The sequence below is a fragment of the Bombyx mori genome, chromosome 17 (assembly GCF_030269925.1).
Source record: "Bombyx mori chromosome 17, ASM3026992v2".
Lineage (NCBI taxonomy): Eukaryota > Metazoa > Arthropoda > Insecta > Lepidoptera > Bombycidae > Bombyx > Bombyx mori.
In genome coordinates this window covers 1,885,341-1,897,751 of record NC_085123.1, presented here as the reverse complement: position 1 = coordinate 1,897,751, position 12,411 = coordinate 1,885,341, and the positions used below count along the sequence as shown (strand labels likewise).

Genomic DNA, 12,411 nt, shown 5'->3' with positions numbered 1-12,411 from the left:
CCGAAATGACGTATTTAGGGAGATGGCGACTGTTTGCACACTGGCAGGGCCTCGTGAGCGTCATATTAAAAACTAACTGCCACTGTTTTCAGTTGATGAAACCATAATAAAAACTTTGAGCTCTTCACTAGATCAAGCTATAATTGTCGGGAGCAAGATTCAGAAGTTTGCAAAATGGATTGCTTAAACTGAAAGTGAGGGTATGCAGACAAACAAGAGAAGATTTCACCAAAAGATTAATATCTTTCAGCCTACATGTCGTTATAATGTGTTTGTACATTAAGTAAAACGTTCATTAATTTTCCATTTTTAAATGTGAACTCACGAGTATTAGTTTAGTCTGGTCTTTGTGAGAGCCCGCAATGTATTGGGAAGGCCGCTGACGAATGTTGCGTGTTCGGTGTCTTTCAGTACATCTTGCTTTGTGCTACATTGCGGGCATTAAATATATTTTAGAATTTCTTATAACTAGGTACTTTTACGGTTAAATATCGCGTTTGACATTACATTGTTAGATTATTTTAAGACGTTTCGAATACTTCACAGTTTTCGTGGTCATATTAAGAATATTAATTATTATCTATTCAGTATTAATCAGTACCTATTATCAGTTATACCGTCTGTCTTCGTGTTGAGGGGGGCAGATCTTGATAATTTTTCGAGAATCGTGACGAGAAGTCATTCCTTCTTCATTAACAATGATTAATTTAACAATTAATTTGCTCATGTAACAATTCCAAATCAATTTCAATACACATTTGTTTAAGGCATTTTACATTTTATTAATACATTTCATTCTAAGATTAAAACGATAAGACGTCAGGTGGATAATTGATATTTAATCGTGTAATGGCCCCAGCTGTGTGTTTTGGGATGGTATTAGACAGCCGCTCAGAAACCAAGCGCGGCCTGATATTTTAGTCTTAAGTCTCGAAGCATCGAGAACTTTGTTTTGCGGAAAATGATGCTGCTAATTTTATTTCTGTGCATCGGAGCTGTTGCAGGGAGGAGATCACCGCATGCAGAGTACATTGAGGAGCTGGAACAGAGTCTGGTTGGTACCCCAAGCGATGTGCTGGAAGATGCTAAACTCGACGTGGTAAGTGGGTTTATATAGTACCGAAATTTTATATCGATTTTGGATGTTTATAGGCTGACAAGTCTACGGCAATTGTGAATATATTTAGTTGTTTCAATGACAACACATGTTTGACTCAATGCTTATTGCCAAAACAATGGTTTTCTTCATACGCGAGTATACTGCCATCCCGTAAGCATGAATGGGAAGTAGTCATAGCCCGATCAGTAGGTTAATTATTAACTGGATCATAATCCACAAGATAGTTCAAACTAGAAGTTACTGAAAAACGACTGCAATGTAAGATCCAGTTCCCTACATGGAACGTAAGTAGGAATTTAAAAAAATATTGAGCTAACGCGGCGGCTAGATCATTTGCATAAACATAAATAGTTTTGAATAGTAAATTGTTTTGCTATCGATCCTTTTGCATGAGTAAAAATCATGTCATAAGATAATTTTGAAATGTACCTTCTGGGGCAATTTAATTTTATTATTTCCAGCCTGGTCTTCTAATCAAATACGGATATCCCTCCGAGATCCACAGTGTAGAAGCAGAAGATGGTTACATACTGGAAATGCACCGGATTCCTCACGGTAGGAACGAAGGGAGCAGACCTAAACAGAATAGACCGGTGGTCTTCCTGATGCATGGTCTTTTATCGTCTTCAGCTGACTTCTTGCTACTAGGGCCGAGTACTGCTTTAGGTAAATGAAATATTCTTTGATATTTTTACAGTTTAGTCTTGCGCTTTTAATACCTACTATATCTTTTTAATAATATTGTGCTAAGTGCCGTTTATTTGTCTATTAATAAATAAAAAACTAAAAAAAAATTGTAACAGAAACTAAAAAAAAAAATTTATTGCCCTTGTAGGCAGACGAGCATATGGCCCACCTGACGGTGAGTGGTTACCGTCGCCCATGGACTTCAGCAATTTCAGGGGCAGAGCTAAGCCGCTGCCTACGCGGTAGTTAACGCAATATTCAAATGTCAACGTATAAAACGCCTTTGGTTTTCGCCACCTCGGAGACTGTCATGTATTCGAAACATCAGAAACAATTGAATGTCAATAATAAATACGTGATTACATCGTAAAACTCGTTTTAACTGGTGATTCGCACAGAAAGGATGTTAACATTTTGCACCGTATGGGGGGTGCTTTGAGGAATTGTTTGAAATGATCCCATCATCTCGTTTTTATCATCACATCGCCCACCACCGGAGTAGAGTTCATCCATACTACCTAGAGCCACTGCGTTCATTCGTAGTTGCGTTTCTAGCGATCTTTTTTGCCACGTACCATCCGGCTTTGGAATTAGCTCCACGGTGGTTCCCGAATGTTATGACCTTCTTCAAACGAGGTTTGTGGAGATTACTTAACGGCAGGCAGCGGCTTGGTTTTGCCCCTGGCATTGCTCAACTCTATGGGCGAAGGTAGCCACTCACTATCAGAAGGGGTGTAGGCGCGTCTGCATGCAAGGGCTATACAAAATAAATAAAATATCCGGCATTGGTGCTGCGACGGAACTCGTATTCCATAATTACTGGTGGTTTACTGGTGGTAGGACCTCTTGTGAGTCCGCGCGGGTAGGTACCACCGCCCTGCCTATTTCTGCCGTGAAGCAGTAATGCGTTTCGGTTTGAAGGGTGGGGCAGCCGTTGTAATTAAACTGAGATCTTAGAACTTATATCTCAAGATGTGTGGCGCATTTACGTTGTAGATGTCTATGGGCTCCAGTAACCACTTTACACCAGGTGGGCTCGTTCACCCATCTAAGCAATAAAAAAATAAATTAATAAGTACTCGTATTTTTATCGTGTCCATATTGATGAAAAATCATATTGTTACGCGCTGGGGTTCGGGAGAAATAAACTTCCACCAAAGTACAACTAAAAACTGTATTCAACACTGAGAACACTTCACAAACACTTCATTGCTGACTGACTGCGTGCCATATCTGCAATGCTTTTATAGTCGATACCACATTCCTAGAATTATCGAGAATATTCCACACATTTCTAGTATAGTGTTTCCGCTATCTGACAATAGGTGGTAATGTGCTTCTCAAGCGTTCTAAGTGCTACCAGGTCCTTCGATATTCGTTCGACTATTTGGCGATAGATGGCGTCACTCTTACCGGCGTAGCAATATTAATTACGTTTCAACCAGGTTTCGTGACCAGTATTGCAAAACGACCACTTCATAGGCCAAGAACTATTATTTCTTATCTTTTTTTCATGATTGAAGGATTACTGGGGCTTTTCTAGCTTCACTGGAACAGTTGGGCGAGCTAAGTTTCAGCCAGAAGGGGTGGGATTTGCTAACAGCTGCCCGAACGCCTTCGAAGGAGACCTAACAACTTATTTCTTATCTATGATTGGTCTCCTACTTAATAAAAGTGTAGCTCCAAAAATGAATTTATTTTTAATTTTTTTTTATTGCCTTTCTAGGCAGACAAGCATACGGCCCACCTGATGGTGAGTGGTTACCGTCGCCCATGGACTTCAGCAATGCCAGGGGCAGAGCCAAGCCGCTGCCTACCGCTTAATACTCTCCACAAGCCTCGTTTGAAGAAGGATATGTCATAGCGCTCGGGAAACACCGTGGAGGGGAGCTCATTCCATAGCCAATTTACCGAATCTTAACTTAATGTTTACAAATTGGAATTATTTTGGTTTTTCCCTCTCTCACTCTCTCTCTCTCTCTCTAAGTTGGCAGAGTTCACACTGTATAGGCCCTGGTAACAATTTAACACCAGGCGAGGTGAACAAAAGCAAATTTATTATAATTTTAAATTAAATATTCTTTATCTTGAAAAGGATATCTGTTACATTTTTTTATCATCAATCAGTTGTGTTGAATCAATCATAATTACATAATATTATCAATAATCTTTAATACCATTTGACATAAATAATTAATTACTTAAGTAGATTATTCTTTGCTATACCAGCATTTGGAGTATTTTAAGTTTTTAGTTTGACATAAGGTTTCCTTAATTGAATGCTTTTGTGGCGCCAAATAGTACAACATTGTAATAATAAAGATTTAAATAAATTTGATATATTTAACAAATAACAAGAGGATATTAATTGACCACGCTGAACTTTTTAAAGTCTTTATGCATATTTTTTATGGCTTAAATAAACTGTTTTAGGGTTCTAATAGTTACATAAGGGTTCCGCTCAATGGGACATTAAAGTATTCAAGATTACGGTGAACCATCAAACATGTAACGCAACGTTGTAACGGTGGATTGGCAATGTCATCCCGCACAGTAGATACCATCCAGCTAATGCCCCGAAGCAGGCGCATGCCTCAAGGCGTGTGAAGATACATTTGGAAGGCCGTGACCTCGTTCATACAATGAATGCATTTACTGGTGGTAGGACCTCTTCTGAATCCGCGCGGGTAGGTACCACCATCCTGCCTATTTCTGCCGTGAAGCAGTAATGCGTTTCGGTTTGAAGGGTGGGGCAGCCGTTGTCACTATACTTAGACCTTAGAACGTATATCTCAAAGTGGTGGCGCATTTACGTTATAGATGTCTATGGGCTTCAGTAACCACTTAACACCAGGTGGGCTCGTTCACCCATCTAGGCAAAAAAAAGCGCCCCCTCCATTGGAAAACCATATGTTATATGTAAAATATAGTCGCATATTAATAAATAACTTCATAGGCTCAAGCTAGGCTTTAAGTTTGAGACAAAAATTGTAGTCGAGAAAACAAGACTACATTTTGAAATGTAAGATGATCATCTAGAATTAGTTCAAAGGGTACCTATTTGTATGTATTTTGTATATTTTTAAAGGAACATTTAGAAAACAATACTAAGTTTGAATTAGACTCCAAATCAAACTTAGTATTGTTTTCTAAATGTTTGTTGTATTGTTTTCTAAATGATTAGTTTAGACTTAAGACACAATATTAGTGCTCCTTTTTGTCTACGAATTAGCATCTATTTTGGCACTAAATTTAAAATATATTTTCCAAAAATCGATTATACCTACTAAAAATAAAAATAAAATGTTTTGCGGACCATTTGGCGCTCCTCTGTGAGTAACACCCTGGGTATGATGTTCGCTTTGCTACCCCACTGTTTGTATAATGTATAATGTGTTTATACAAGTGTAATGGCGGTTTTCAGGTTACATCCTATCCGACGCCGGCTATGATGTCTGGTTGGGTAACGCCCGCGGTAACTTCTACTCTCGCAAGCACAGACGTCACAATCCGGACAGCCTCATCACTCAGAGATTTTGGAAGTTCAGCTGGGACGAAATAGGCAATTACGACCTACCGGCCATGATAGATTACGTTTTAGAGGCCACCGGGCAACAGAAAGTTCACTATGTCGGCCATTCCCAAGGCGGAACCACGTTTTTGGTGTTAAATTCGTTAAGACCGGAATATAATGAGAAGTTCATTTCCTTCCAAGGGTTGGCACCTGCTTCCTTCTTCACATACAATGAACATTCAACTTTCAACGCTCTGGCGCCGTATGAAAATGTTCTTGAGGTACCTTCGTGTTTGTGGTTTTGTTGTGCTGTTTACCTTAGATGTGTGTATGATAGAAAATATAATAATTTTATGTGTAATTCAATATTAGAGTATTTGACATGTCTGCCCTGCAACTTGAAAGTGCTTTCAGCGGTTGGTAGTGGCTAGGTTGTACTCCCGGCAAGAGTGATTATTCACCATCAGGTGGGACGTACACTACATTGCTTTCGAAGGCAAAAGCTCTCAAATTTTTGCTTTTCGTGGGCAGGTAGGTTAAGCCATAACACTAGGCTTATCTAGGACACAACGGAGTCCAATATTGTGACCCACTGGACACTTAACACTAGGTGGATTAATTAATACCAGGTGGGTTTTAATACATCTAGTGATAAGTGTCTATTGGACCACGTAAACGTGATGACGGGAAACCTTTCATTTTGAGATATGAAGTCGATGTTGATGTGCCTTTTGTGTACTACCAATACAAATACAATACAAAATTTTCGTACCTACAGGTCATCTGAGGACCTTATTTTGCTAACCGCTGATCCTACACTGCCGACTCAACAATTCCTTCTTATATTTAATAACAATACAGTAACAATAAGCTTCCTCACTTGAATTTCATCTCCCAAATCGACAATTCTGTCAAAATTATAAATTATTATAAACTAGCTGACCCGGCAGACTTCGTAGTGCCTCAATCGATAAAGAAAAGACCTAAGCTTTTGTGTAAAATAAACTTAAAACAAACAAAAGGAATCCGTCCGACGGGGGACACATCAAAAGAAAAACAAAATTGTTATTTTTATTTAATTCCGAGCATTTTCATTCATTTATCTATCTTTTAAACCTTCTCTGAACTTCTAAAAATAATTCAAGACCAAAATTAGCCAAATCGGTCCAGCCGTTCTCGAGTTTTAGCGAGACTAACGAACAGAAATTCATTTTTATATAAAGAGATTATAAATGTGGTAGATACAATGTGTATTTTTTTATTATTCCACCTCAGCGGCTCTTAACAAACAATTCATTGAGAGGGCTATGCCAAAAATCTACATCGTGGTCACCGCGGCTAGCTCCAAGCAAATTTGTCTTTTCAATCAATCATTTGAAATACACGCCCCTCGAAACTGCAGATCAATATTACATTAAATTCAATCACAAGATATATTAAATCTGTCTAAAGTCATTTACCACGGTTCTAGAGTGCAGCCTTTGCTATGGGTGTGGGTGAAATCTTTGGTAACAGGGAATTCATGACCTGGTTCGCCACCAACCATTGCATCGAGGACTCGATTTTGTTTCCCTTGTGCACCAACACGCTACCCGGTATTACTTCCTCTGAATATTTTAACTCGGTAAGTTTTGTGTCGATATCGACTTCCATTTTAGGATAATATGTCTTTTGAGATGAAATTAGATTAGTATTAAAATTTATGATATTAGTATTTAAATTATATTAATAAGGTGGTAGGACCTCTGGTACTGGTGGCAAGATCTCTTGTGAGTCCGCACGGGTAGGTACCACCACCCCGCCTATTTCTGCCGTGAAGCAGTAATGCGTTTCGGTTTGAAGGATGGGGTAGCCATTGTAACTATACTGAGACTTTAGAACTTATATCTCAAGGTGGGTGGCGCATTTACGTTGTAGATGTCTATGGGCTCCAGTAACCACTTAACACCAGGTAAGCTGTGAGCTCGTCCATCCACTTATCAATATAAACAAAATAATGAAAACGGCTCAAGTAGAAAAAAACACATCAAAAGAAGAAACTGAAAATCTGTCCCTATGGAGATAAGATATGGAGATCCAGGAAAGGTTCAGCATGCGGTCATTACGACTGACCAAGTCACACCAAATCCCTATGCAGTGTGGTAAGAGGACATGTTGCGCTAACCCCACATAATGTGGGATAATGCAAAAGAAGAAGAAGTCCTTTAATTAAGACTAGCTCATTTTGTTCTATAATACCGTGTTGCTTGCTTAGAAACTCTATATGAATTCGGAAGGCTTTGAAGATCTTAAACAGAGATTAACAATATTATCAAAAACCATGGACACAATTGAATGCTGCCAACTGCCCATCTTGATATTTGATGAAAATTTACTGAGACCCCCTAATTCCCCCCCTCCAATTCCAGGCTCACATAATCAATGAATAGATTGTTTCACCAACAAGTGCCTTCTCCCAAATTGCGACCAATAATTTTAACTGTACATTTTTACAGACTTTGTTGCCACTGATCCTTGGCCACACTCCAGCCGGTGCATCCATCCGGCAAGTAGCCCACTACGGTCAGATCATTCGTTTTGACGCCTTCCGCCGCTACGACCACGATCCGATCAGAAACCTCATCAACTACGGCCAATTGCAGCCACCGAACTATGACCTCAGTAAAATCACGGTCCCAGCTTATCTCCACTACGGCTTAAAGGACAGGCAAGTCGACTACAGGGATCTTTACCTTTTGGCCAGGAAATTGCCAAACACAATAGGCGTTTACAAAGTGGCGCGTGATAGCTTCAATCACTTCGATTTTCTTTGGGCCTCTGATGTCAAAGAAATGTTTTATGATAGACTATTGGAGCACTTAAAACTTGCGGAAGCGCAATTTTTGTAATTTGGAAACGATGTTCTTTGTATCATTAAAGCAAATAAGTATGTATTAGACAAACATTCGATACTGGAATATGAAGTTTTAGATATCATTATTCAGTTAATAAAAATAATACATAAATTTAAAATTATATTTAATTGAATTTGTCAAAATTATAGGTACCTTCGGATGATTGTGCTCGATTTTTCGACGGTAATTAAATTGTTTGCGCTTCCATAGCGGGCTGACAGCGAAATGTCAAGTGTCAAAAAGATTACGCTGTGTATCTATAGAGAATTTTAACATTATATCAAGCATAAAGTGGTACATATTATCTACGTGTCATATTAAGTGTATTGTCTGTAACTTTTTAGCGGGAACGCCAGGAGTGAAGTTGTGTGATCTGTTTTATTTTGTCTATTTAGTGTTTCTTCAGGTTTAAATGTGTAAAAACGGTGGTTAACTGTTTAATATCTGTGAAAGGCACAAATGTGGGAAAATGAAACAAAGCCGCTCGACGTAACTTCTCGGGATCCTCCAAAAAGTCCACTGAAAAATCTCAGTAAATGACCACCATTTTACTGAGATTATATTTCATCCCATATAATCACATTTCATTTAATTTCATCTCAGTTGATTAATGTCTTAAATTAAACATGTTCATTTCGTTTCATTTCATTTCACTCCATATTATCATTTTTCATAAAAATAAGAATATAAATTAAAATAAGACATGACTTCAAGGTCTTCGTTACCAGGTCATAAAATCCCTTTAAAAAAACGTGTATTGTCTATATATTTTGCATAGATAAATAATTAAAAGCAAGATGGAACGTATATCAGTAAATTCATTTTATTTTAGTTTTAAATTTCTATAATCAGTACTTAATATCGCAACAAGTTCTTCAAATGTTCAATTGCTAATTTCACTTAAGTATTCTAGGACTCATAGTCCTTCAACTATCGCGCTAAAGTGTGTTTACTTAATAGCTTGTCAAGGGGTCCTGAAATCTGTGATTGAAAATTCAAGAATCACAACGATTAACAAAATGTAAAATCAAACTACAACAAAAGTTTGTCGTTGTTTATTATAAAATAATTCCATTACATGTACAGAAGAATAAAAAAAATCGTTCCAAGATGGCAGTGATCGTTGCGATTGCACGAGATAAACAAAAACTTAAATCGGTAGTATGAATCTTATTAAATTATGAGGTTACATGCATTCGTTTGCAAGAAATATTACATAATAAATGTTATTCGAAGATGGCAGTGTGATTACGGTGATCTTAAGCAAATTTTGCTAATCAACAAAATTACTAAGATACAAAATACGTTTAATAAATATACTCAAGCTGTAAAAGGTGTTGTGTTCTCGTGATGCCGAAACCGCAATGTACAAAAAACGTAATTTAACCCCTCCCTCTCTCCGCTTCTCCTCCCTCCCTCCCCTTCTCCTCCCTCGACCTTCCATTGCAGTTTTAGTTCCACTGCGCGTTAAGCGAAAAACTTTGCTTAATAAATATGTAATACACTCAATGTTTTCAGTGTTTTTATAATGTCTTGTGTTCTTACTTCACTACTAAGTTTTCGTTTCGGATTGGCTCCAATACCCTGCACTATCCAAAGAACGGATACGAAGGTTTTTTTATTCTATTCCTCAAATTTTGGACGACAGTATTTCCTTTCGAAAATAGCTAATCTTATGTGGAATATTACATGAAATACTGAGAATAACTTTTTCTACAACCTAATTACAAATATAATTCGTTCAAAACACACATTTTAAATAGCTTCCCGTTTTGGGTAATATTGCACTAAACAAAAATAATAAGGTACTTAAATTAGTCGATGGTTTCCATTACGCGTAATTACAGCTACTAATACAGCCCGGAAGGCATGTCCGCGAATTTGTGGATTCCGTAATTGGTCACCGAACCCATTGGAGACAAGGCCCTCTTTAAATCCGCGTGTCCATTGCCAACCAGACTCGTCATGCTGGCCGGTGCGTTTCTCAACATGTGATTTCCACTGTAAAACCCGGTATTTGAGTGTCCACGTTTCACTAAGAAGGTGGAACTGTTGAATGGTTGATTTTCGAAACCTCCCGTGGTGAATTTAGCGCCGGGTAAGTAAAATTTCTGGTTGGGTTCCGTTTTAGCTGACTCTTGTTTGTTGCTGGACGATCGCGTGTCGTATTTCAGGAAGTTAGTCGGCTTGCTAGTGGATCTGGTAACGGGAACTAAGGGAGATTCGTTCCCGACTTCACTGCTGGTCCTAGAGCAGGATCTTTGCCGTCTTTCGTAAGGCCAGACAGGCTTTTTGGGCTCATCTAGGAGGACTATATCGACCATTGTGTTCAGGCCTTCGTCGATCCTATCCAGACTTTTGGTTAGTTTCTTAGATTCTATCAAACTAACGATTTCGTCGACCCGGCTGCTTGATCTTTGGGGTGTAATTCTATTAGACGTATTTGTTTCGTGGTTGAAGAGGTTGTCGATGTGCTCTCGCTGTCGGGACCCTTTTTCTGAGGCTTGAAACGATTCGCTTCTTCTCACCGAAGTCTTCGCACTTTCGTCTCTAGAACGGGCCTTAGATCGCTTAGTTCTGGTCACGTCTTTGTCTTTTTCAACCGTAGAATTAAAGACTGCCCGACACTCCTTGAAATCGAAACTGTTAATTGAATCCTTTTTGCTGTTCTGACCTTGGCACCGAGACGAACTGAGCAATGAATCCGAGCCCTCGTCACTGGAATAGAAATGCTCGTCGTATATATCTGGGGGTGGTTTATTGTACAATAACCCTTGGTCGACCGGTGGGGTGAACAAATGAAGCAAGCTCTTAGCTCTCCGCGGCGGATGAGGCACGATTTTGCTCGGAACGATTACAGCCTCCTGGTCATCTTCGAAGTTATCCTCTGAACAATCAGTGCCGTTTCTTATTTGTATGCTGTGTCGTGTGCTGGTGATCGAGTCTTCTTTTTCTTCACTGTGGTTCTTGTGGTCTATGTTGTTGATGGGAATACTGATTTCCGAATTCTGGTTGCACCTAGATGATCTGTCATCGCTGATGTCTTTAGCGTATTGCTCTGTTTCAGCTTTGTTAACAATATTTCTGAGTTCTTGTATAACGTCTTCTATAGTAGTTTCGTCTTCGTCGTCCAGTGACTTCTTTGATTCGGTCTTTTTGTTCTCAATTTTCTTGTGCAGAATGCGTTTGTTGCGTATCATGTCAAAGGTTTCGTTTTTGATATTAAATATCTCGTATACCATGGAGTCTCTTTGGGGATCTCCATCAGGACTTAGTGACCTTTCTGACGAGCTGATGCCTTCGTCTTCCGGTGGTGAGGACTCATCTATAATCAATGGTTATTTAGATTTATCGTAAGATCGACCTTCACAATATTGTCGTGGCTACAGCAAGCGATTATGGATTGTTTTAAATATTCAACTTCATAAATATATATGGATAGATGGACAGCTGATCTCACGACATATGATTACTAGTACTGGTCAATGAAAACGTCAGTAAGCTTATTGGGACCTAATATTAATAATATTCTATCTGTTATTAATTAGACGATCGAAATGTATGCCTGTGATTATCTATACAAAAAACACTGTTCCATCAGTCGGGTATCAGGGCAATAATAAGGCAGCTTACTATGCGCGCTTTTTTATTTGAAACATGTCATTGGTGACGAGGACTTTCGTTCTATAGCTTAGAGAATTATCGTCCTTCTGTAATACCTTCGGAAGGGCTTGCATAACGTTCTAAAAAGTTAGGAAGTGATAGGGCATCGTTAGAAGCCTAGGAATCTATTTATCAATCTATATATTATTATCTTCTATCTTTCAGCCCACAGACGTCCATTGCTGGACATAGGCCTCCCCAATCTTAGCGACAATTTGGGCCTCTAAAAAGAAAAACACCTACCGCAACCCCCCTCTCTCCAACATGACTGACACAGAGGGTAGGAAACACTAATGTAATCGAGACTATTATATATCAAGTTGGGCTCTGGGCAGATGTTTTTTTTATGAATGAGGGATTACTGGTGCTCTGGAGGCCTTTCCAGTTTCACCAGGACAGGTGGGCGAGCACGGGCTCAGCCAGGAGTTGTGGAATTTACTAACCCGAGCGCCTCCAAAGGAGACCTAACAAGTCAAGAGCAGATGCTGCATGAATGCTACCAGATCGGAATCGCGACCGGCTGAGAAGATCCG

General features: G+C 39.0%; 2 protein-coding genes across 5 annotated transcripts in view; one reads left to right on the top strand and one right to left on the bottom strand.

The window, feature by feature from the left end:
• Positions 1–614: 614 nt before the first annotated feature.
• Positions 615–8,333, top strand: LOC101735952 (lipase 1). Its single transcript, XM_004921946.5, has 5 exons — positions 615–1,099; positions 1,582–1,786; positions 5,232–5,602; positions 6,793–6,945; positions 7,817–8,333. The coding sequence occupies exons 1-5, from the start codon at positions 962–964 to the stop codon at positions 8,207–8,209; spliced, it is 1,260 nt and encodes a 419-aa protein (XP_004922003.2). The 5' UTR covers positions 615–961; the 3' UTR covers positions 8,210–8,333.
• Positions 8,334–9,255: 922 nt separating this feature from the next.
• Positions 9,256–12,411, bottom strand: part of LOC105841728 (uncharacterized) — a 134,455-nt gene continuing 131,299 nt past the window's right edge. For all 4 annotated transcript variants that reach the window (XM_021348237.3, XM_062673243.1, XM_012690978.4 and 1 more), the window contains one exon: positions 9,256–11,540. In XM_021348237.3, coding sequence (XP_021203912.2) covers positions 10,066–11,540 — 1,475 coding nt within the window. In that variant the 3' untranslated portion in view covers positions 9,256–10,065. The remainder of the gene's footprint in view (positions 11,541–12,411) is intronic.

Bases quoted from the DNA above. Each gene is read 5' to 3' on its own strand.
- LOC101735952 (XM_004921946.5), top strand. From the start codon at position 962: ATGATGCTGCTAATTTTATTTCTGTGCATCGGAGCTGTTGCAGGGAGG. The intron at 1,100-1,581 runs GTAAGTGGGTTT...TATTATTTCCAG, and splicing joins AAGATGCTAAACTCGACGTG to CCTGGTCTTCTAATCAAATA. The intron at 6,946-7,816 runs GTAAGTTTTGTG...ACATTTTTACAG, and splicing joins CCTCTGAATATTTTAACTCG to ACTTTGTTGCCACTGATCCT.